This window comes from Aotus nancymaae, unplaced genomic scaffold (assembly GCF_030222135.1).
Source record: "Aotus nancymaae isolate 86718 unplaced genomic scaffold, 86718_ANA_hifiasm-v0.15.2.pri h1tg000010l, whole genome shotgun sequence".
In the NCBI taxonomy this organism is placed as follows: domain Eukaryota; kingdom Metazoa; phylum Chordata; class Mammalia; order Primates; family Aotidae; genus Aotus; species Aotus nancymaae.
The window spans coordinates 3,692,411-3,717,838 of record NW_026988421.1 but is presented as its reverse complement, the minus strand read 5'-3'; the positions used below and the strand labels follow the sequence as shown (position 1 = coordinate 3,717,838).

Here is a 25,428-nt window from a genome sequence, read left to right as displayed (position 1 = left end):
CCAGGTCACAGCTGCAGTGATGCTGGGTGCGTAGAGAGCCCTGGGCCAGGTCACAGCTGCAGTGATGCTGGTGCATAGAGAGCCCTGGGCCAGGTCACAGTGGCAGTGATGCTGGGTGTGTAGAGAGCCCTGGGCCAGGTCACAGCTGCAGTGATGCTGGTGCATAGAGAGCCCTGGGCCAGGTCACAGCGGCAGTGATGCTGGGTGTGTAGAGAGCCCTGGGCCAGGTCACAGCGGCAGTGATGCTGGGTGTGTAGAGAGCCCTGGGCCAGGTCACAGCTGCAGTGATGCTGGTGCATAGAGAGCCCAAGGCCAGGTCACAGTGGCAGTGATGCTGGGTGTGTAGAGAGCCCTGGGCCAGGTCACAGCGGCAGTGATGCTGGGTGTGTAGAGAGCCCTGGGCCAGGTCACAGCTGCAGTGATGCTGGGTGTGTAGAGAGTCCTGGGCTAGGTCTCAGCTGCAGTGATGCTGAGTGCATAGAGAGCCCTGGGCTAGGTCACAGCTGCAGTGTTGCTGGGTGTGTAGAGAGCCCTGGGCCAGGTCTCAGCTGCAGTCATGCTGGGTGTGTAGGGAGCCCTGGGCCTGGTCACAGCTGCAGTGATGCTGGGTGTGTAGAGAGTCCTGGGCCAGGTCTCAGCTGCAGTGATGCTGGGTGTGTAGAGAGTCCTGGGCCAGGTCACAGCTGCAGTGTTGCTGGGTGTGTAGAGAGCCCTGGGCCAGGTCTCAGCTGCAGTCATGCTGGGTGTGTAGGGAGCCCTGGGCCAGGTCTCAGCTGCAGTGATGCTGGGTGTATAGAGAGTCCTGGGCTAGGTCTCAGCTGCAGTGATGCTGGGTGTGTAGAGAGCCCTGGGCCAGGTCATAGCTGCAGTGATGCTGGGTGTGTAGAGAGTCCTGGGCCAGGTCTCAGCTGCAGTCATGCTGGGTGTGTAGCAAGCCCTGGGCCTGGTCACAGCTGCAGTGATGCTGGGTATGTAGAGAGTCCTGGGCCAGGTCACAGCTGCAGTGATGCTGGGTGTGTAGAGAGTCCTGGGCCAGGTCTCAGCTGCAGTCATGCTGGGTGTGTTGGGAGCCCTGGGCCTGGTCACAGCTGCAGTGATGCTGGGTGTGTAGAGAGTCCTGGGCCAGGTCTCAGCTGCAGTGATGCTGGGTGTGTAGAGAGCCCTGGGCTAGGTCATAGCTGCAGTGATACTGGTGCATAGAGTCCTGGGCCAGGTCTCAGCTGCAGTGATGCTGGGTGTGTAGAGAGTCCTGGGCCAGGTCACAGCTGCAGTGATGCTGGGTGTGTAGAGAGTCCTGGGCCAGGTCTCAGCTGCAATCATGCTGGGTGTGTAGGGAGCCCTGGGCCTGGTCACAGCTGCAGTGATGCTGGGTGTGTAGAGAGTCCTGGGCCAGGTCACAGCTGCAGTCATGCTGGGTGTATAGAGAGCCCTGGGCCAGGTCACAGCTGCAGTGATGCTGGGTGTGTAGAGAGTCCTGGGCTAGGTCTCAGCTGCAGTGATGCTGGGTGTGTAGAGAGCCCTGGGCCAGGTCACAGCTGCAGTGATGCTGGGTGTGTAGAGAGTCCTGGGCCAGGTCTCAGCTGCAGTCATGCTGGGTGTATAGAGTCCTGGGCCAGGTCTCAGCTGTAGTCATGCTGGGTGTGTAGAGAGTCCTGGGGTAGGTCTCAGCTGCAGTGATGCTGGGTACACGTGTAGAGAGCCCTGGGCCAGGTCACAGCTGCAGTGATGCTGGGTGTGTAGAGAGCCCTGGGCCAGGTCACAGCTGCAGTGATGCTGGGTGTGTAGAGAGTCCTGGGCCAGGTCTCAGCTGCAGTCATGCTGGGTGTATAGAGAGTCCTGGGCCAGGTCTCAGCTATAGTCATGCTGGGTGTGTAGAGAGTCCTGGGCTAGGTCACAGCTGCAGTGATGCTGGGTGTGTAGAGAGTCCTGGGCCAGGTCTCAGCTGCAGTCATGCTGGGTGTATAGAGAGTCCTGGGCCAGGTCTCAGCTGTAGTCATGCTGGGTGTGTAGAGAGTCCTGGGCTAGGTCTCAGCTGCAGTGATGCTGGGTACACGTGTAGAGAGCCCTGGGCTAGGTCTCAGCTGCAGTGATGCTGGTGCATAGCGGCCTGGGCCAGGCCACAGCTGCAGTGATGCTTGGCGGCTCCTCAGCCTGTGCCCTGCATCACCCCCGTCCCAGGACATCTCAGCAGCACATCTGCGCTCTCCCCATGCAGCCTCCACGTGTTGTTCTCTGTCAGCTTTTCCCCTCCCCCTGGTAACCATGCCATTATTGTTCTCATCTTTAAGAAGAATTCTTTCTTGTTCCAACTCGCCTGTCCAGCCACTGCCCTTTTCTCCTCTTTCTATAACACTTCACAAAGGGTGGTCTGCACTTGCTGTTTCTCTCCTCCGCTTGTCCCTGGAGCCCACGCCCTCACCAGTGGCCAGGAATTGCCTGTGGAAGGCAGGAGTGAGCAGCACAGGGTCCCCTTCCCTCCAGTTAAAGCACCGAGCAAGAAGCAGCCAGATCTCTTGCTGCCCGGTGTAGGCTTTTCAAGGTCTTTCTTTGCAGAACTACAGATGTCTTGGCCTAAAGAAAATATACCACATCTCTGTTACAAACAAAACAAAACGAAACAAAAAAAAGCCTTCTTCATTTTTTATCCAGGGCATTACAAGCTGAGTGAATAGTTTTCTGTTTTAACTAATAAGGAATTACTGTGGAATAAAGAAGCCATGTTGAAGAGCGTAAGTTAGATGGACAGTGGCTCATATGTGATCTGGACAGTGACTCTTGTATGACCCAGGTGGTAGCTCCTGCATGACCTGGGCAGTGTCTCCTGTATGACCGGGACAATGTCTCCTGTATGAACAGGGCAGTGTCTCCTGAATGACATGGGCAATGTCTCCTGTAGGACATGGGCAGTGACTCCTGTAGGACATGGGCAGTGTCTCCTGCATGACCTGGGCAGTGACTCCTGCATGACCTGGGCAGTGTCTCCTGTATGACATGGGAAGGGTCTCCTGTATGACTGGGGCAATGTCTCCTGTATGGCCTGGGCAGTGACTGCTGTATGACACGGGCAGTGTCTCCTGCATGACTGGGGCAGTGGCTCCTGTATCACATGGGCAGTGACTCCTATGTGACCGGGGGAGTGTCTCCTGTGTGACCGGGGCATGTCTCCTGTATGACCGGGGCAGTGTCTCCTGTGTGACCGGGGCATGTCTCCTGTATGACCAGGGCAGTGGCTCCTGTATGACCGGGGCAGTGGCTCCTGTATGACACGGGCAGTGGCTCCTGTATGACACGGGCAGTGTCTCCTGTATGACCGGGGCAGTGTCTCCTGTATGACATGGGCAGTGTCTCCTGCATGACCTGGGCAGTGTCTCCTGCATGACCGGGGCAGTGGCTCCTGTATGACCTGGGCAGTGACTGCTGTATGACCGGGGCAGTGGCCCCTATATGACACGGGCAGTGACTGCTGTATGACACGGGCAGTGACTCCTGTATGACCGGGGCAGTGACTGCTGTATGACCAGGGCAGTGGCTCCTGTATGACCTGGGCAGTGACTGCTGTATGACCGGGGCAGTGGCTCCTATATGACACGGGCAGTGACTGCTGTATGACACGGGCAGTGACTCCTGTATGACCGGGGCAGTGACTGCTGTATAACCGGGGCAGTGGCTCCTGTATGACACGGGCAGTGACTCCTGTATGACACGGGCAGTGTCTCCTGTATGACCGGGGCAGTGGCTCCTGTATGACCTGGGCAGTGACTGCTGTATGACCGGGGCAGTGGCTCCTATATGACACGGGCAGTGACTGCTGTATGACACGGGCAGTGACTCCTGTATGACCGGGGCAGTGACTGCTGTATAACCGGGGCAGTGGCTCCTGTATGACACGGGCAGTGACTCCTGTATGACACGGGCAGTGTCTCCTGTATGACCGGGGCAGTGTCTCCTGTATGACATGGGCAGTGTCTCCTGCATTACCTGGGCAGTGTCTCCTGCATGACCTGGGCAGTGACTGCTCTATGACCAGGGCAGTGGCTCCTGTATGACACGGGCAGTGACTGCTGTATGACACAGGCAGTGACTCCTGTATGACCGGGGCAGTGTCTCCTGTATGACCGGGGCAGTGTCTCCTGTATGACATGGGCAGTGTCTCCTACATGACCCGGGCAGTGTCTCCTGTATGACCCGGGCAGTGACTGCCGTATGACCGGGGCAGTGTCTCCTGCATGACCGGGGCAGTGACTGCTGTATGACATGGGTAGTGACTCTTGTATGACCTGGGCAGTGACTGCTGTATGACCGGGGCAGTGTCTCCTGCATGACCGGGGCAGTGACTGCTGTATGACATGGGTAGTGACTCTTGTATGACCTGGGCATTGTCTCCCGTATGACCGGGGCAGTGTCTCCTGCATGACCGGGGCAGTGACTGCTGTATGACATGGGTAGTGACTCTTGTATGACCTGGGCAGTGACTGCTGTATGACCGGGGCAGTGGCTCCTGTATGACCGGGGCAGTGACTGCTGTATGACATGGGCAGTGACATCTTGTGCACACTTGGGGTGACTTTGGCATTGTTATTGCAAGATCAGCCAGCTGTGACCTGCAGACCATCTTTGCTGGGGCAAGGAGAGTCAGGCCGGAGTCTGTCTCACAAAGGTCTTTGCAAAAAGTCAGTTCTGCACCTAGATCAGTCAGTGCCAATTGAGAACTCCAGGAGTACCAAGGACGAGGCTTGGCTCAAGCAAAATGTGAGCGGCCTGGAGAGAGTGGAGATGCTTGCAAAGGGTCTCCATTCCAGGCAGCGCAGTTGCAGGCAACACCAAGACTAGCTGGGCCCTTGGAAGCATCCGGGCCCACCTCACCAGGGCCTCCGGCCCCCGCACCTGAAGGGACGCCGTCACTCAGTACACAGTGAGCAGAGAACTGACTGAACATAGCCTCCTGCTGGCCGGGGCCTCCCTGGCCCCTGTGCTGCTGCTGAGGGTCCTCCCCTAGAGCTCCGGATCCTTCCACACCAGTGATTTTAATCCGTTTCAATATCAGAGACCTGTATGGGACTCTGGAAATTCAGAGGGTAATTGAGTATGACTCTTTTCCCAATAACTGCCATGGAAAACAGAACAGATGAATTTTAGAAAAATGTCTGAAATTCAAGCATCCCATGAAGTATCTCCACTGGTGAGTTCCTTACAGCTAGTCAGCAAATGAAACCAGAGTCGCCCACCAGTATCCTGGTGAGTCATCGCCAGCCTGAATTATTAGAAAGGGACGGCTGTCCCGGCTGGCATCTTCCCTTTCATCTGCTGCTGTTCCCTTGTCCTGTGACATCAGTGCTGTCATCCTATCAGAATTGTCAGCATCACCTCATGGGTAAGAAATCAATTCCTGCTACGTTCTCTACAGCTGCTTCTGTCTGGGAATGAAGGAAGGCATTTTATTATAAAAGAAAGTTTGTATTCAAGTTTCTATTCATGGAACTTGAAGGAATGGAACTTCCTGAAACCAGGAGGTTCAGAAAGATAGGGAGAAGATTATCATCTCAAAAGAACACGCCTCGTATCATCTGGTGGAAAGCAGGGGTGGGGAGTTGGTGCTCCGTGCTGCAAGTCAACTGGCAGTTTTGAGAATGCCATAAATTGGATTAAGGATTGCCCGTCAGAAAATGAAGTTGTCTGCTGATATGGGGCTTTTTCATTTGGGGCTGTGGCAAACCTCATAAGCCTGCAGCACTTCTGAGAATGGAGCCAACCCAGGGCATTCAATCGCAGAGGTTGAAGTGATTCTTCCCCTGAGTTAATCTGAATCTAGATCATATTGAATCTGCCTCCTGTCTGGCACAGAAACGTTTTCCAAGGTATTCACGTTGGAAGTATGAATTACCCACACTCTCCTTAAAGCCCCATCCAATTAAAAGTAGATGAAAATCTCCTTGATTCAGAGGCCTTTAAAACACGCCGGGGGTAGTGGGGAGGGATGAGAGATATATATTTACAGGAAATCTGATAGAAAATACAACCATGTAACCTGTGGGTGAGTCTGAGAAGATATTTACTCAAGACTTGTATTTCTTTTTAAAACAATTACTTTTGTTATGTATCTAAAGTGCCTCCTCTGTCATTTAGGATAAAGACAGATTAGGCTTTTACTCAAGAATGAATCAGAAGCCCTGGAATTCTAGGCAGCTAGAGAGTTTGTATTCGCTTTCAGAAAACCGAAAAAGAAATCCGATGAAAGAGACCAACAAGGAAAGGTAATGTTTTCTTTGAAATGGAAATATGCTTAGAGAGGAAGTGGTCACTGGAGCCTTAAAAAAACATTAAAAGTAGAGAAGTTCTCCCTTCCCAGAAAACATGAGCTAGGGCTCTGGCTGAGGACAGAAGAAAGACTTAGAGCAGCAGAGTGAGATATTCCAGGAACAGGAGGCAACTGGAAACCTTCTGCAGGATGGGGGAGACAGACGGGGACTCTGGAAGGGACCCAGGTGGCCGAGTGGGGACCGGAGGCAGGATGTCTCCGGCCACCTCCTACCCTCCCTGGACACTGGTCCCAGCTCTGAAATCTTTGTCTTCTTTGGGTTTATTTTTATTTTGTTATTCAAAGTATTAAAATGCAGCTCTGATTCTAGAATAACTTTTACTCTCATCAAAAATAGCAGATGGTTTCTTTACATCGTAGCTATGACAAGAGTATTTTGGGAGCATTTAAGTAAAACAGTGTTCTTAAGTTTATCGGGTGGCTCTGAAGTTAGTGAGGCCTTCGGTGGGGTCATCCTAAAAAGAAAAGGCAAAGGCCAGCGGGCAGGTGGGGGCTCGGTGCCAAAGGTGCCAAGAGTGAGCCAAGTTTGGGGCTTGGCAGTCCGTCTCCCTTGTGGGAACCTGGCGTTCAAGACCACCCTGGACTCTTTTCAAATCCATCCTGGCAGGAGGTAGGGAAGCAGCTGGAAGTGCTGCTATGTGGCTGTCAGGAACAAGGACTTTCAAGAAGCCCACAGTGGGTCAAGTCCACCGCTTAACTGCTGTGTATCCTTGGCAAAGATAGTTACCTGTCTGATCTCTAGATTTCTTATCTGCAAAATGGGTATAATGCAGATGCCCACCTGACAAGGTGATTGGAGCCCTTAAATGAGAGCGCACAGGTGGCTGGACATAGAGTAAGCTGGGAAAAGCCAAAAGCACCTTTGCAAAAAATCAACAGTGAGGAAATGATGGCAGTAAAAGAGATCTGATCTAAATCCTGCCGTCCCCTGCCACCCCACTCATACCTCTCCTGTAACCATTCCTGGGCTTTGGCTAAGCCAACTTTGGGAGACCTCTGGTTTATAGTGTAAATGATAATAGACCTTTCCCAAAACTCAGCCGCCTTTATAAAGCTAATGAAAGGCCATCAGGCTAAGAAGAGGAGAGGAACCTAAATTCTGCTAAGGTATAGACTGGTCAAAAGATATGCAACTTCACTATTATAGATTAGCCTTTTGAGATCTTTTCAGGGTTTTTGCATGTCTGACACCTGGCTCCACCCAGACCACCGACCCCACTCCTATGGCCCACCTAGAAGCAACTCAGTTCAAGAGGACAGCTCTGACACCCTGTGATTTCACCTCTGACCCAACCCATCAGCAGCAAGCACCCATTACCTGGCCGCCACCACCCCTTCTCCCAATCTGCCTTTGAAAAACCCTCACCTAGGAGCCTTTGGGGAGATTGATTTGAATAATGACTCCATCTCCCACGTGGCGGACCATTACTGGCGGCAAATCTATACGGGGCTTCAGCAACCTCAATTTTCACCTCCTCAGAAGAAGGAATTTGATTGAGGGCATAAAGCAGAAGAAGAGACTGAGGCAAGTTTCAGAGCAGAAGTAAAAGTTTATTAAAAAGTCTTAGAGCAGTAATGAAAAGACAGTACACTTGGAAGAGGGCTAAGCAGACATCTTGGAGGTCGAGTACCCCATTTGACCTTGGACTTGGGGTTTATATCCTGGTCTACTTCCAGTGTCTTGTATCCCTTTTCCAGTGGAATGCCCCTGGAAAGTTACCAGTTAAACTCTGCCATTTTGCCTCTCTATTCACATGCTTGAGCCCACTCATTCAACTCCTGAGATCTTAAGAAGTTACTGATCACCAACTTAAGGTGTTTCTAGCTACTGGGAGACTGCCTTTCCCTGGCACTGTCTGTGACAAATTATTATTTTAGAGAGACGGTGTAACAACTGCCTGACTGTCACCTGATGGTCACCTGACTTTCCTGATAGGATGTCAGGAGAGCCCTCTTCCGCCCTGCTCATGCCTGACTAGCTACCTACTATAACAGCATGGCTGGTCTTCTGTCAAACTCTTTCTTTACTGCAATGCCGTGGTCTTTTTTTGTGTGGCAGGCAGGTAGGGGCTCAGTGCCAAGGGTGGTCCAGGTTTGGGGGCTGGAAAGCCTGGCCTGTTGGGTGGTTACAAAGCTGTCACCTCTGTTGCTGTTGTGGCCATTGCTGCCCACCTGGGGATGGCAGTGCACCCAGTTGTAGTCAGCATCCCAGCAAGTAATGGAGTGAAAGTTACTGGGGGAATGCGTGGCTCCCCTGAGGACTGGTGCTGACCTCTTGTGGGAATGACGGCGGTTGAGAAGTGGTGATTCGTGACTGGGAATGCAGCATGTGGGATGGTAGGAAGCTTTCCTGATTGTAAATCAACATCCTGCAGTTCCATTCACTAAACCTTGTTAAGGAGGCCCTGGGTTAAGGTCCAGAGGTTCTACAGGTTGATAAAGCTGAGCCCCTGTCCTCAAGGGCTTATATTCTCAGAGGAGGAATGACAAAGGGGCATGCTAGTTTCAATATATTACCAAAAGCTTTGAGGCAGCAGGATCCTGGGTCTTGGCGGGAGCATGAAGGAAGAGAGTAGGCAGCAGCTAGGAAGGCTTCCTGGAAGAGGTGGTTTTTCTGACTTTTCCATGGTTTTTCTCTAGTAATACACTTTGTTTTCTCAAGAAAAATAAGGGAAATTCAGGCCAATTATCTATCAACAAATTATTCCACATGTGTCAAAAGCTTATCAACATTTTAATAAATTGATTATTTAGAAAGTTACTTACCTTACAAAGTTCCCCCTTTTCATTTATATATATATTATATATAATAGGTACATATTATCAAGGAAGGAAAGAGGGAGAGAGGGAGGGAAAGAGGGAGTGAGGGAGGAAGAGAAAAAGAGAAGAAAGAAAGAGAAAGAGAAAGGGGGAGAGAGAACAGGAGTCTTGCTCTATTGCCCAGGCTGGAATGCAATCTAAAAATAGCTATTAAAAACCTCTTTTATGCCGATAATTGTGCTTAACAGCAAAGACAGGAAGGAATAAGGGAAGAAAATAACAAACAGCCAACCAATATTTCATTTAAGTCTGTGAAATGCTATGCAAATGCTGAAGAGTGATTTACTTCCAATTATGTGGTCGCTTTCAAAATAGGTGTAATGTGATACTGAGAAAAATATATGTTCTGTGGACCTGGGGTGAAGAATTCTATAAATATTCACTGAGTTTACTTGTTCCAGGTCTGAGTTCAAATCGTAGATGTTCCTGTTAATTTTCTATCTCATTGATCCGTTGAATATTAACAACGTGGTGTCAAAGTCTCCCGCTATTATTGTGCGGGAGTCCAAGTCTCTTTATAAGTCATTAAGAACTTGTCTATTGTATCTGGGTGTTCCTATGTTGGGTGCATATATATTTGTGATCATTGACTCCTGTGGTTGCATTGATCCTTTTACCATTATGTAATGTCCTTCTTTGTTTCTTTTAGTCTTTGTTACTATTAAAGTTTATTTTGTCAGAGACGAAAGTTACAAATCCTGTTTTTTTTGTTTGTTTGTTTGTTTTTTCTCTCCATTTGATTGGTAAGTCTTCTACCAACTCTTTGTTTTAAGTCTTAGTATGTCCTTGCTTATGAGATGGATCTGGATACAGCGTACTGATGGGTTTTGACTTTTTATTCAATTTGCTTGTCTGTGTCTTTGATTGGGGCATTTAATCCATTTAAATTTAGGATTAATATTGATATTTGTGAGTTTAATATTGTCGTTTAATGCTAGCTGGCTATTTTTCCCATTAGTTGATATAGATTCTTCATTATGGAGATACTCTTTACCTTTTGGTAAGTTTTTGGGATGACTGATACTGGTTTTTCCTTTCTGTGTGTAATGCTTCTTTCAGAAGCTCTTATAAAGCAGGCCTGGTGGTGATGAAATCTCTGAGTGCTTGCTTGTTCATGAAAAATTTTATTTTTCCTTCATTTATGAAGCTTAGTTTGGCTGGATATGAGATTCTGGGTTGAAAATTCTTCTATTTGAGGATATTGAATATTGACCCCCACTCTCTTCTAGTTTGTAAAGTTTCTGCTGAGAGATCTGCTGTGAGTCTGATAGGCTTCCCTTTATGGGTAACCTGACCTTTCTCTCTAGCTGCCCTTAGAATTTTCTCCTGTATTTCAACTCTGATGAATCTAACGATTATGTGTCTTAGGGTTGCTCTACTTGAGGAATATCTTTGTGGTGTTCTCTGTATTACCTGGAGTTGAGTATTATCCTGCCTTACTAGGTTAAGAAAGTTTTCCTGAATAATATCCTGAAGAATATTTTCCAGCTTGGGTTCATTCTCTTCATGACATTCAGGTATACCTATCAAACGTAAATTAGGTCTTTTCACATAATCCCTTATTTCTTGGAGACTTTGCTCATTCCTTTTTACTCTTTCTTCTCTAATCTTGTCTTCTCATTTCATTAAGTTGGTCTTTGACCTCTGATATCCTTTTTTCTGCTTGATCAATTCGACTGTTAAAACCTGTGCATACTTCACGGAGTTCTCATATTGTATTCTTCAGTTCCATTAATTCACTTATATTCTTCTCTAAATTGTCTATTCTCATTAGGATTTCGTCAAACCTTTTTTCAAGGTTCTTAGTTTCTTTACATTGGGCTAGAACGTGTTCTTTTAACTCACTGAAGTTTCTTATTATCCACCTTCTGAAGCCTAATTCTGTTAATGAAATGCACTCGTTCTCCATCAGGGCTTGTTCCCTTGTTGATGAGGAACTGTGATCCCCTGTCGAGGGAGAGACATTCTGATTTTGGGTATTCTCAGCCTTTTTACGCTGGTTTCTTCCCATCATTGTAAATTTATCCACCTGTCGTCTTTGTAATGACCAACTTTCAAATTAGGTCTCTGAGTGGACGTCCAACTTGTTGATTTCCAGTGCCGGAATCTGAGCGACCCACTGCACCGGCTAAAACAGCGGCATTAAGATTCATGGTGCTTTTCTGCCCAGGAATCTCCGGTCTGGCTTCCTTCTTGAGTCCCTTTTTCAATTAGCTGAATAGGTGACTCTGCCTTCCCGGAGCTCCAAACGTCAACCAAAAGGGGACCCAGTCCCGTTTACTCTGCACCGGGAACTGCCGCGCTGGCCACAAGAGTCGCGTTGGCGACCCATGGGGCTCCTCTGCTGGGAATCCCCTGGTCTGTGAACAGCAAATATGCATCTGAAAGTGTGGCGTCCTCTCGTTCTCTACGCTTTCACTGGGAGCTACAATCCTGAGCTGTTAGTAATCGGCCATCTTGGATCTCTCTCTCTTCTTTTTTTTTTTTTTTCCCCAGGCTGCAGTGCAATGGTGCCATCTTGGCTCACTGCAGCCTCTGCCTCCCTCGGTCAAGTGATTCTTCTGCCTCAGCCTCCCTAGTAGTTGGGATTACAGGCATGCACCACGACATCCGGCTAATTTTGTATTTTTAGTAGAGACGGGGTTTCTCCATGTTGGCAAGGCTATCAAACTCCCAACCTCAGGTGATCTACCCGCCTTGGCCTTCCACAGTGCTGGGATTATAGGCATGAGCCTCTGTATCCGGCCCCAAAGTTACCCTTTTTGAAAATGATGGCAGGCTTTATATCCATAGCATAGTCACACACATACATCAGACTTTCTGCAAGCTTTAGTTTAGAGTGGAAGTCTGCCTTGATATTTCTGACCATTGATGATTTTCAACATAGCATCTATTAAGTGGACGGTTTGGGAAAGGAGCCAAGTCAGGCCCCCAATTTCTATATAACTGCACCCCACAGCCTCTCTTCACCTTCCAGTTCCTTTTCCCTGGCTCCAAGGCTGCTCTGCCAGCTGGGTTTCAGGCCACAGCTGGCAGCAGGAGAGCAAGGACAGGAACAGTGAGGACTGACCAGCTGCTGTTGCCGTGGCCGGAGGCCTGCATGACTGACCTGCCAGTGACTGACCTCTTTGGCCAACTGATGCCGCGGGTCATAAGCTGGAAGACAGAGGCTTCAAGAAAATACTTGTATTTTATCAGTATTATTTTCACGGTGTTTCATTTCTTCAAATACACTTCTACATTGTTTTATTTTAGATGACCGCATTGGTGTTTTACTCTTTGCATGATTCAGGTCTCCGTTTCTCTTTCTTTATTTTAACTCGCAGATGTGGGAGGAGGCCATTGCCTTGGGCAAGGAGCTAGCCGAGCAGTATGAGAACGAAATGTTTGATTACGAGCAACTCAGCGAATTGCTGGTGAGTCTTTATTTCTTTTCATGTAAATGAACACAGGCAATCTCAGCTGGTTTTTCAGGAATTTCTCTTTCCATATCAACGATGGGGTTCAGCACTCTGGGACCTTGGCCATGTCCCTCCATTTTTCCCAGGAAGATGGTTTTAGTTTATTTGCTGGTTGATGCTTCGCTCATAAATATTCACTTTTTAGTCCCATGTCAGCTCTTATAACCAAACTCTTAAGGCTTCTAGGAACAAACTGGGCATAAACAACTGCTGGCCCTGTATGTAGCGCTCTTGACAGCGCAGGAGTCTCTGAGGGTTTGTACTAGTTTAAAACTGGCCCCTTTTACAAGAGGGGGATGGACGGATAGTGAGCAGATCTTCCTTTTGCCATGGAAGTGCTGTACGGTTCTAATCGCTGCCTCCTCTGCCACGTCATTTTTGTATTGAGCAGATCGCCTTAATGATGTTGGAATGTTTGTCATGAATTTAGAATAGAACAATTCTGCTCTTTGAAATTCTCCTTGAATGTATCCCACTGTCTGACTCATACCATTTAAAAAATATGAAGGGCCAGCCATTTAATCAGAAAAAACACATTTCTATGGTACCTCTTTGGTTATTGAAAACACCCACAAGTCACAACTGGTTGATGAATTTGGCTTGTTTGTTCAGATTCCCTTGTGGAATGATGGAGAATGAGTGAAAAATAACGTCGAGATAATGGAGTGAGATGAAATTCAGGTGCAAGCCCCAGCACCCTCTCCCACCATGTCCTCCCATAGTCTCCCTCCCCCACCCTACACAAGTTTCTAGAGCTTAAGGAGCCCGCAAGAAGAATCCAGAGCCACACATGCTTGAATGCTCAAACCTGAAATGCATTTACTTTTTCCTTCCAGAAAAAACAGGCTCAGTTTTATGAAAATATCGTCAAAGTGATAAGACCCAAGCCTGACTATTTTGCTGTTGGCTACTATGGACAAGGATTCCCCACATTCCTACGGGTAAAGTTTGATTCTGCTTAACCTTTGCCATGATTATTCCCCCAGCAGAGAGGCCCCTTCCCGTTCTGAGGAAGGATGGGGACTTTCCATCCATGTGGCAATGTCCAATTCTCCACACTGCTATAGCGCTCGCTGGTTAGCATGGGCGGGCAGAGAGGAGCTGACAAGATTTTCTTTATTTGCATATAACCTTTCTATCTGATTTTTCCTTAAAAAGACCATCCTGGCCGGGCGCGGTGTTTCACGCCTGTAATCCCAGCACTTTGGGAGGCCGAGGTGGGTGGATCACGAGGTCAAGAGATCAAGACCATTCTGGTCAACATGGTGAAACCCCATCTCTACTAAAAATACAAGAAATTAGCTGGGCATGGTGGCGTGTGCCTGTAATCCCAGCTACTCAGGAGGCTGAGGCAGGAGAATTGCTTGAACCCAGTTGGCGGAGGTTGCGGTGAGCCGAGATCGCGCCATTGCACTCCAGCCTGGGTAACAAGAGCGAAACTCCGTCTCAAAAAAAAAAAAAAAAAGGACCATCCTGGCCGGGCGCGGTGGCTCAAGCCTGTAATCCCAGCACTTTGGGAGGCTGAGGCGGGTGGATCACTTGAGGTCAGGAGTTCGAGACCAGCCTGGCCAACATGGCGAAACCCCGGCTCTACTAAAAATACAGAAATTAGCCGGGCATGGTGGTACATGCCTGTAATCCCACTGGGGGGCTGAGGCAGGAGGATCACTTGAACCTGGGAGGCAGAGGTTGCAGTGAGCCAAGATCATACCACTGCACTCCCGCCTGGGAAACAGAGCAAGACTCCATCTCAAAAAAAAAAAAAAACCCTCCTTCAGAGATTGACACGTATTGTTTTAATTGAGGGGTGATATATGTAACACATTATTTGCCATCTTAACCATTTTCTGGGGTATCGTTGAGTGGCATTAATACATTCACATTGCTGTGCAGCCGTCATCACCATCTACCTTCAGAACTTGCTCTTCTTGGAAAACTGAAATTTTGCATCCATTAAACACTGGCTCCTCATTCTCCCTCCCGCTAGCCCCCAGCAGCCACCATTCTGCTTTGTGTCTCTGTGAATCTGACTGTTCTAGGGACCTTCTGTGTTTGGCTTGTTTCACTCGGCAGAATGTCTTCCAGGTTTATCCAGGTTGTAGCATATGTCAGAACTTCATCCTTTTTAAGGCCGATGGGTATCTCACTGCACGGGGAGGTCACATTTTGTTTATTCATTGATCCGTTGGTGAGCATTTGGGTTGTTCCCACCCAGTGTGCTGCTATGAAGATGTGTGTTTTCACTTCTGTGAGAAATTGGAAATGGATCTGTATGGCCACGGTACTGGAAAATCCAAATCAGGCTTGGTCCCTGCGACAGCCATGTGCTTTCGACATGCGATTGAAGTAGTCACTGTGAGCACCTGCTGGGTGCCCATTTCCCAGTATTCACATGAAGCCAGAGGAGAAGTTGTATAAATATTAATGGTCCGCCTGGCCTACCATAGGATTATTTATAAATTTTCTCCAAACATATTCTTGGATCCCATTGACCAATGGGGTCATGATTTCCTGATATTTCTTATAACTTTCTTTCTTTATTTATGACGTGGTTTTCTCTTATCCTGGTAGACCATGTGTCATTACTCTGGCTTTAGGAAGCAGAAGCTCTGTGTCTTGAGCACAGCTGTCTGGAGTAGTTGAAACCAGTTGGGAGATTCTCCTGGTTCCAAATGTTGCTTATTTGGGGTCCTGTGTTTCCAATTCCATGGGAGTCACTGATAGTGTGAGACATATCTTCATCACGGCACCCAGAGGACACAAACCTGCCCCTCGGGGAGGACCTGTCACTGTTGACAGGAGAGCCCACCATTCTGGCTGCTCCCGGAGGTGAGGCTGGCTGCCCACTCCTCAGTGTCCTGCCTGGTCACTGCTGGTCAGCTCCTTTTCTTGCCTTCATTGTGCACCAAAGACAGTGGTTGATCAGAAGCACAGATGCTGAAGAAAATCTTCCCTTCCAAAGAATGAATAAAGGAGGCTTAGTTGTAAGCTCCAAATTAGAGACAAATTTGCAATTAACTTCATTCTCAATAAAAAAGCTGAAGGGTGGAATCAGCTTGGAGTTGAAGCCACTTACTGTTACTAAAGGCTTTAATTAGAATGTATATCTGCGTATGTGCCCCGGAACATACATCTTTAAGAAGGGGAGAGAGACGGACCCTAAGCCCTGGCAGCCTTGCTCAGTGCTTGGCGTTAGATGGTGCATGTGGCCCCTGTGGATGGAGGTCTGCCTGTGGGTATGTAGGCACCAACTATGGATCCATGCAGGGTGGTTGTCCCAGAATCCAGATCAAGGCAGCAGCTTGTGTTGAATATTATATGAGGGCAGTGGCGGGTGTGGAGGACACGTTGTAGCCCTGAGCCAAGGGACGCCAGGTTGTTCTGGGAGCTCGCACGCTGCAGGCTCCAGGGACGGTCCTGGGTCATCTCCACTGCCAAAAGGACAGAACGAAAAGTCTGAATGGAGGTTAACAGGCTTGATTAATATTGAACTGACTTTCCCGCCACACCTGGATAATTCTGCGGGGCTGCAGCAATATATTTATCATGCTTCACAGATCACCTGGCAAGGGTCAATCTGGCAATGACATTGGCAGTCGCCAAAACGTGGGTGGAACATGTGGTTGCCTGATCCCGCACGGGAGAGGAGCCTCCAGGAACTGACTAGCTGTCCCTTCCGCTGTTTCTCTAAAAATTGATCTCACTGTTTTTTGCATTCATATTAATATTTATAGGCCTTACAAGGAATAAATATCTTTGACTATATGTACATTTTCCCCTTGTTTTCGTGTTTGAAGGGATCACTTCAGAATGCAAAGTAACTGACATTTCCAGAAAATGTTATTCGTGTTTTTATCTATAACTTACTAGTGTTTTTCTATTAAGGTTTTTATATACGTTTCTATTACTATGTCTTTCTTCTCATGTAAAGCATTAAAAAATGCTTGCTAGTTTCATAGTAGTCTGTTATACGTTAAATCTTACTGAATTTTGGAAGTGTGTGGCTTTATATAGCATTAGAAGATGCTCAAACTGTGTATTTATAATTAAGACTACATATTATTTGGTTTCTGCTTGACTTTTTTTAGAGAGAAATAAAACATTTTTCTTCCATAATGGTGCATTAAGACATAGCTAAGCACAAAGTGGAAAAGAATCCAATTCTTAAACTGGTTGTTTTTTAGCAATTTATGAGAACTCAGAATAAGCTGGGATGAGGGAAGGGGATTGTCTTAGTCCACTGCGGCTGCTGTAACAAAATACCTTAGACGTGTATTTTCTAAACAACAGAAATATATTGTTCACAGTTCCAGAGGCTGGGAAGTCCAAGATCAAGGTGCCAGCAGATTTGGAGTCTGGGGAGGCCCAGTCCTCATAGATGGCGCCTTCCATGTCTTCTCACAGGATGGAAAGGGCAGGCGGCTCTCTGGGGCCTTTTTTCTAAGGCACTGATCACTTTAACAAGGGTGGAGCCCACAAAACCTAATCTCCTTCCAAAGGCCCTGCCTTCTAATACTATCACCTTGGTGATTAGGTTTCAACGTCTGCATTTTGGGGGTTACAAACATTCAGACCATAGCAGGGATCAATTGATTGGGTGTCACAGAATCTCTCTTAAACCTTTTGAAACTCCATGAGTAAGACAAATTGTAATTTGACTTCAATCTTAGTCTGTAGGAGGTAAGTGTGAAAATAAGCAGCAAAATGCTGTCCTCTCTCTCTGCCTCTGTCTCTGCTGGACTCCCTCTCTGGCACCTGTCCAGGAATGACGGCAGATGGGGCAAGGCTGCAGCTGACTTGGGAGCACTCAGCCTGGAGGTTCTTCCCCAGTGTCCCCTGATGGAAGAACAGAGGCACCGCTGCAAACATGTCCCATCCTGGAAAGCATTAGGCCCCAGACTTCTGTGTCTTGTGCCCCTGTGGCTTCTGCTCGAGGTCTTCTTGCGGCAGTTTCATTTCAGTCCCTAGATGGGACAGGGTGGGTGGGGGAAGGCAGAGGCTTCCAGAACCAGCAGCAGCATTACACTAGGCATTCATTGGCCCATTTGTGCGACTCCATTGACATTCAGAACACCTGTGTTGAATTCGGGACAAACTGCAGACCTGTTCTGTCTTGCAAGAAGAACGTTCCTTACAGGTATATTTACAGAGGACTGTGCCACACTCAGGCAGAAATGACCCCAACAAGACAGCCTTGTGGAAGGAAGAATGCTTACCTGCTTAACTCCCCGCCCCGCCCCAAGCTGCCTAGCCTAGCCATCTATTACAACCCCAGTGGACTGACTCTCCAACTTGGAATTTATGGAGGTGACAAAAGTGCCATTTGAGATGGACCAAACCCAGCCCTTCGAAGAAGAGCTCTGCATATTTTACCTTGACATGTGTTGATGAATAATGATCTGCACAACCACACTGAACGCAGGAAGGAAAGTCCTGCTCTCCGTCCATCTCATCACTCACCCGGGGGAGGCCAGGGACTTGTACTCTAAGTACTTAGCAGGGATGCTCTGGTCTGCATCCCTGCCCCCCGGGTTCTGCTCGCCTCTTGGCTGTGCCTCACAGGAGTCAGCACGGGGTGGCCGTGCTCAGGCACTGAGGGCATACCTTAGCTCATGCTCTCTTAAATGTTTTATGGCAGAATGAAAACAACTTAATTAGGGCCTATCTGAAAAGAAAACAGAAACAAGGAAAACCACGGACATCATTATCCTCTTGCCCTGGCTGCCTGAACCCCTTCTAACCATTTCATGCCCACTCCACCGCGGGGCTCTGAGTGCTCATTTGGTTTTTCATCTAGTTTTTAAATCAGTTGTCACTGTCAAGACTAAAACGTATCACAGATTTTAGTAATGCAGTGTTCAGTGCCTGTTAAAAACAGTATTAACTCACATGCCTTGTGACCATGTGTTCTTCATTAACAAAGCCAATACGAGTTAAAAAAAAAAATTACAAGTTGTTCTTAAATTCAATGACATTTTGTAAGAACCCGTCAAGCATATTTTAAGACTGGTGCATTGCATGTGAACTCTTCCTGGCCCTTTCTCTGTGCTGTTATTAAATGAATGTCGCCCTTTTCAGGGAAAAGTTTTCATTTACCGAGGGAAAGAGTATGAGCGCCGGGAAGATTTTGAGGCTCGGCTGTTAACTCAGTTTCCAAATGCTGAGAAAATGAAGACAACATCTCCACCAGGCGACGATATTAAAAACTCTCCTGGCCAGTGTATCCTTTAAGAAACCGTATGGACTGTGAAACCATGGTGACGCCATTCATTGGGGTGGTTGGGTGTGGTGTGGGAGGTTTCTCATGGCTGCTGTCAGTGATCCTTAACCCCTCACCGCAGATATTCAGTGCTTCACAGTAAAGCCCAAACTCGATCTGCCTCCTAAGTTTCACAGGCCTGTGTCAGAGCAGATTGTGAGGTAATCATCCCATTTTTCTTACCCTAATGAGGGTTGTAAGAGGCTGTGTACAGATCTCTTGCTAATAATTCCACCTTTTAAAGGGTGGATTTTAGTCTTTGATTTACTTCCCAAATGCTCTTTCTGTCCTCTTTGAAGAGCAAGGGAAGCTAATTATTTTCAGCAACCAAAAAAAGTGAAAGGAGATGTTAATCCATGTGCTGGGAGCGTGCAAAGCCTGTTCCTTTCCCAAAGTCAGCTGATGGGAAAAGCCTAAGCTGGCAGTGGCGGCCCTCTGGTCTCCTTTACAGACGTGCCCTGCGGGGTACAATCCCCTAGGGAGCTTTACAGCAGTGCCCGAGTCCTGCCCGTTCCCAGCAAAGCCGAGTCCATACCTGTGGGTTTGGCCTGAATGTTTGCATTTTAGAAGGCGGGAAATGGGATTTGCACATTTACTCCTGGTGACGCACAGGAGAAGCCTTCACAGCAATTACATAATGTAGGTTTTTTAGGGGGCTTTTAAACCTCCTGAGTCAACTGTCCGGATTTGAGTGAGATTTTCTGCCTCTCCATTGAACTGCACCTGACTTGGCAATGGCATAGGAAGACCTGCTTTAGCAGATGTGTCTCATATTAAGACTTCTCCATTCTATGTGATTCATGTTCTGGTGAAAATATTAATCTCTTTGATGACCTCATATTCCTTAGGGTCTGCTTCATTCTGCTTCCTGGACTTTGGTGGTTGCTTTAACCTTTCATCGTTTCTTTGACCTTTCATCAGCAATAATGGGAAATAAACTGGGACCCTGTTTATTTACAAACGATTGCTTTCACAAGGCATGCATTTTAAGGGTTGCAACATTTTTTTTTCCCACAGGCATTAAGCAAATAGTGAAGCCTAGAGCATTCTCAGAGGCAATAGTTTCTCTTGCTGTGGAAGCCTACATGCATTTCAGTGAAGGGGAGAAATCTGACTCCCCACACCTGCCCCTGTGCAAGCTGCACGTGGAAAGCCTGCCTCCTACCCACATCAGGGAGGCAGGTTATTTACATTTCATGCGTGTCACTCTTGGGGTGGTTGCAAAATCTGTACTTTGTAGATCTGAAACTAAAGTCTATAATACTTTTAAAAAATAACACATACATTGAACACAAAAGCCTTTTTGCTGTCTCCTTCGCCTCACCTTTCCTCTGTTTGCTCATTTCACTCTTACTCAGCTTCTCTTCTCCCTCGAGGGTTGGCGGGGACAGGGAAGAGGTAAAAACTCAGGTTAATTTTTCCATCTGCCAACATCTCCCTGGCTGGGAGAGGAGGCCACCGTGATGACTTCAGGTCAAGGTTAGGGGCATTTTGTAGGATGCAGTGACATATTCTGAGTCCAGACCCCGTGTCCAAAAGCAAATTGGCTGTTTGCCGGGTTAAATGTCTAATGATCTGTCTTTGTACAGTTTTTACAGGGTGAACGAGGTGCAGCGATTTGAATATTCTCGGCCGATCCGGAAAGGAGAGAAAAACCCAGACAATGAATTTGCGGTAAAAAAACAAACAAACAAACAAACAAACAAACAAACAAAAAATCTCATTCTGCCACCAATAGAACTGCTAGGAGAGAAGTATGGCCTCAAAGGCAGCTACAGGACAGTATTAAATGTCTTTGTATATTATGTGCAGAAATCCTAATCTTTTACCCCCTCCAAAGTCAGGAAAATGAATTGCCATTTCACAAACAATATGACTAAGGTCACTGAGTTTTTAATAAGGTGACTATGCTGTCCGAATGCCGCTGCTCCCATATGAACAGCGCACTGCCTTTCCTCCTCCGTGAATCTGAGGTGGTCTTCCCCAGGTTCAAGAGCAGGTGACCATTATCTCTAGTTACAAATGGACCCACCGAGAGCTGAGGTGCTGGGTGCCGATGTGGCCTTCTGCAGGTGACACAGCAGTCAGCGGATGAACTGGGTCTGGACCAGGTGCTCACTCCTCATCCGGTAGCCAGCACCTCAGCTTCACTAGAGCACAACACACAACTGCAGGCTTGACCCCAGCACCACTGGCGATACGGACCGGGCTATTCCCTGTGGTAGGGACCATCCTGTGTGTCGAAGGATGTTTGGCAGCATCCCTGAACTCTGCCCACTAGGTGCCAGTGCCACCACCCCCATTGGAACAAGCGATCATAAAAGATTTCCAGGACAGGCATGGTGGCTCGCACCTGTAATCTCAGCACTTTGAGAGGCTGAGGCAGGTGGATCACATGAGGTCAGGAGTTCAAGACCAGCCCGACCAACATGGTAAAACCCCATCTCTGCTAAAAATACAAAATTAGCTGCGTATTTTTGTGGTGGTGTATGCCTGTAATCCCAGCTATCGGGTGGCTGAGGCGGGAGAATCACTTGAACCAGGAGATAGAAGTTGCAGTGAGCTGAAATTGCAACATTGTGCTCCAGCTTGGGCAACAAGAGTGAAACCCCAACTAAAAAAACCAAAACGGTTTCCAGACATTACAAAATAAAATATCTTCCCCCTGTTGCAAACCACAGCATTAGAGTTGTAGAAATAACAACAAACATCTTTAGAGCCTTTTAAAAATTCTACATACAAACTGCTTTCATGGATTCATTTGTATTTTTATTTTTTTTTTGTATAGATGTGGGGTCACTATGTTGCCCAGGCTGGTCTTGAACTCCTGGGCTCTAGTGAATGAATCCATGTTGAAAAGGCATCAAATAAGCCATAGTTTTAAAAAATGTTAATGTTTATCCATCTTGCCTGAGAAACCTCCCGAAATCCCCATGTAGGCCCATATTGCAAGGAGACATGAGCCCTGGGGACTGCCAAAGAGGACCGCCTCTGTTGAGAATGGCTTCTCTTGTGTGCCATCTGAAGGCATCAAGGCTTCAAAGGTCAAAGGTGAATTACCACCCTACTCCTGACCAGAGAGAAGCTTGGAACGCTTCCAGCAGCGTTGCCTCAAGTAAAGAGTGGCGTCCACCCAATCTCCCTGCCAGTCCCTCAGGTGTCCCCCAGTCATTGGATCCTCAGGGCAGTGACTGTGAGTCTCCTCTCTCAGCTCTTAAGAGCCATGGGGAAGGTCCTTCCAGCCCTGAGGCCAGATTCCTTGTGTGTCACCGAGGAGCACAAGGGATCTTGGAGTGGGTGAAATCTGCAGGATTGCACAGCCCCAGCAGGCCGGTTGTTTCAAGGTTAAAACCCTATTTATTGGTGAATGCCAGTGCTCTGGGCCTCCTGCAGGACTGTCATTGCAGTGTCTGTTGTCTGGAACACTGAGGGCAGACACCCAGGCACGTCCAACCTGCACATCCTCACTAAGGACCGTGGCTTTCTGAGCAGTCTGTCATCACGAGCACTAATGCTAGTATTTATATGGAGTCCCTTGACTGTGGGATTTACAGGGAGTTCTTGAATTTTCCTCACACCTCTCCCATCTGGCAAGTAGATATATTCTTAGGCTCTAAAGAAATAGACACAAGGAGGTCAAGTGAACCGCTGAAGGGTGCGCAGCCAGTTGGGTGCAGAGCTAAGAATAACGGAGGCTCTTGACATTTTGAGCTGTGCTGAGCCTCAGAGACTATGCTGCTTCTAAATGGCCCTGAAATCCCCTAATAGCCCCATTTAGGTCGGGGCACTTGGACAAAGTGTTCAGAAGCCGCAGGATTTGGGCCTTCACATGCTTCACAAAGCCTCAAGCTTCCAGATAAGTGCAAAGTCTTTTGCTGTACTGGGAAGCCAGGCTCCGGTCCCTACAGCAGGGAGCCCGGCTCCAAGTGCAGGGGCTGGGGAAGCTGCCCACCAGGCTGAGAGTAGAGCGGCATGGCTCAGCACCTGCAGACCTGGCAATGGGTGACTGACGTGCTGCAGAGTGAGGGCACTGACAAGGAGGGAGACGAGGCAGGGCCTGCGTCAGCGGGAGTTGGCCATAAAGCCCAGGGTGGAACCCAGAGGTCCCTCTCAGGGCATGCTGGCATGAGAGAAAGCACTGGAGATCTGGTCTAGAGGAGGATATGAGAAGGGCAGACCTGCTTCCATTGCTAGGACGAGAGCCCGAGGGAGCCGTCCCCATGGACAAAGGGAGCGCTGCGCAGGAGACAGAGACCTTGCCTGTGTTCCGAAAGCTGCAGCCAGGTCCTTCCCTTTCCTCCTATGGAACCTAAGAAGTTTGGGATAAATGCTTTCCAAGATCCAAGCCAATTTTCTGCATTTTTTACTTTTTTGAGACAGAGTCTCACTCTGTTGCCCAGGCTGGAGCACAATGGTGTAATGTCAGCTCACTGCAACCTCCACCTCCCGGGTTCAAGCGATTCTCGTGCCATACCCTCCTGAGTAGCTGAGACTACAGGCATGTGCCACCATGTCCAGCTATTTTTTGTGTTTTTAGTAAAGATGGGGTTTTGCCATATTAGCCAGGCTGGTCTCAAAGTCCTGAGCTCAGGCAGTCCACCTGCCTCAGCCTCCCAAAGTGCTGGAATTACAGTCTTGAGCCCCCGCACTTGGACCAATTTTCTGGAATTACTGGCATTCCATTATCCCATCTACTTATGTCTGGATTCCTACTGATAGACTCAGACTGCTCAGTGATCCTGCAGTGCAGTGAGATTAGAATGGCAGAAGATTGTCATAAGCCACACGGTACAAAGACGGGGTAGGGCAGGATTTCCAGTTGACCCCTTTTGTGCAATCCTTAAAGAGTAGGAGAATTATATTCATTGGCTTAGAACAGTTTCCTGTAATATGTAATATACTGTTTTACAAAGAACACAGATAGTTAAATGATGTTTTTATTTAAAATATGCATGTACACACTTTTTAATACTTAGTAAGAAGTCTTGAACAATAGATATTAAAGCACGTAGGTTATCAGCTTAGGAGAGAGGGTGGTGTTTCCTCCTGCTGTTTCCATATCTTTATGTTCTCATGTAAACATGTATTAGTTACGTCAACACATTTTAAGCTTAAAATACCAGCTGATTTTATCAGAACATCAGAGGTCATTTTGATTAAATCCTGTCTGCCAAAGATGTCTCTTTGAGTTTCTTTTGAACCCTGTGGCTAACCTAAGACTTCTTTGGAGCCTTTCTCAAAATTCTGTTTGCTCCAGAGGGGCTCCCCATACCTCATTCTGGAGTACACACATCTTTCTCACTCACCTAGTATACTTTCACTGCCAAATACCAGAGAGGTGGGCAGTGTTGGCTAGGGGACGGGGGCTACTTTGATGTATCCTGAGTGACTGTTAGGCAGCGCATGGCTTGTGAGGTGCTGCCTAAAGGCACATGTGCCCTGCGCTGAGCATCACAGATACAAATCCTGTCCTGCTGAAGGACATGACTTCTGTGGAGTTATTTCTGTAAATCCCCCTCGGGGCAGAGCCGTCCACCTGCTGACGTCCTTCTCCTAACCCGTGTTGTGTGTGTTTCCTTTGCAGAACATGTGGATCGAGAGAACCATATACACAACAGCATATAAACTACCTGGAATTTTAAGGTGGTTTGAGGTCAAGTCTGTTTTCATGGTAAGGATGCTTTCACCCCGAAAGAATTGTCCGTTCCCTTCCTCGATACAGTCTGCCCCAGCTTCGTCACCTGCTTCTGCCCCATGGTCCCTGTGGCAGCGTGCACACCGTAGGCCCTACAGTTCATGTCACCACCCTACCTATTCTTAAGAGCATCGGTATCTCCTCACCCACCCATGTTTTAGTGGAAATGCTGTGTAATCATGATCAACTCTAGCTTCTCAAAAAACCACAATGAAGATTTCATTTCTTCCTACAACATATTTAAATTCAGTCATAGCTGAGCTTTCTGTTAACCAAATGAAAAGTTTAAGACAAATTCCAATTTACATAAATTTTGTAAAAGATATTTTTTTCCTGATGGTTTTATTGCCATTTACATGACAAACAACTTAATTAATAGTCCTTGCTCATTTCAAGTAAAAATAGCCTGAGAATATACCCCTATCTGATCCTTTTTTAAAGAGATAATGTTTCCCAGCTCTCAGCAAAGCTAAACCTTGCTTTGTGATGGGACAGTTTCATTTACATGAAACTCACATTTGCAGTGAGCTATTGGACAATTTCATTTACATGGACCAGAGTTGGGCAGCAGATTTATTGACAATATTGAAATGTCAGGGCCAAGGCAACTGGCAATATAAAAACATCTGATTGAAATATGTACGTTTTTGTTCATGTGTCTCAGTGCCTTTTGTTTGCACCTGGCAAGAACTCACTGAGGGGGGTGGCACTTGCTGTTTAATTTGCAATGAGTCCCCCGGAAACACGTGATTATTTGCCTCTAGGATTTGGCCAGCACCACTCTACCCAGCTGTGTGTCGAGCACCCAGCCTTCTCCTTTGCCCGCAGCAGTATGAGCATGAGCAGCTCTCTTTGAGAGGTTGCCCACAGTCAGAGC

General features: G+C 47.7%; 1 protein-coding gene across 2 annotated transcripts in view; it reads left to right on the top strand.

Annotated features, from left to right (window-relative positions):
* DOCK1 (dedicator of cytokinesis 1) overlaps nucleotides 1-25,428 on the top strand; it is a 543,465-nt gene that overhangs the window by 481,527 nt on the left and 36,510 nt on the right. For both annotated transcript variants that reach the window (XM_021671705.2, XM_021671704.2), the window contains exons 39-44: nucleotides 12,463-12,552; nucleotides 13,434-13,538; nucleotides 18,676-18,817; nucleotides 18,939-19,017; nucleotides 20,446-20,530; nucleotides 24,441-24,527. In XM_021671705.2, the coding sequence (XP_021527380.2) occupies nucleotides 12,463-12,552; nucleotides 13,434-13,538; nucleotides 18,676-18,817; nucleotides 18,939-19,017; nucleotides 20,446-20,530; nucleotides 24,441-24,527 (588 nt within the window). The remainder of the gene's footprint in view (nucleotides 1-12,462; nucleotides 12,553-13,433; nucleotides 13,539-18,675; nucleotides 18,818-18,938; nucleotides 19,018-20,445; nucleotides 20,531-24,440; nucleotides 24,528-25,428) is intronic.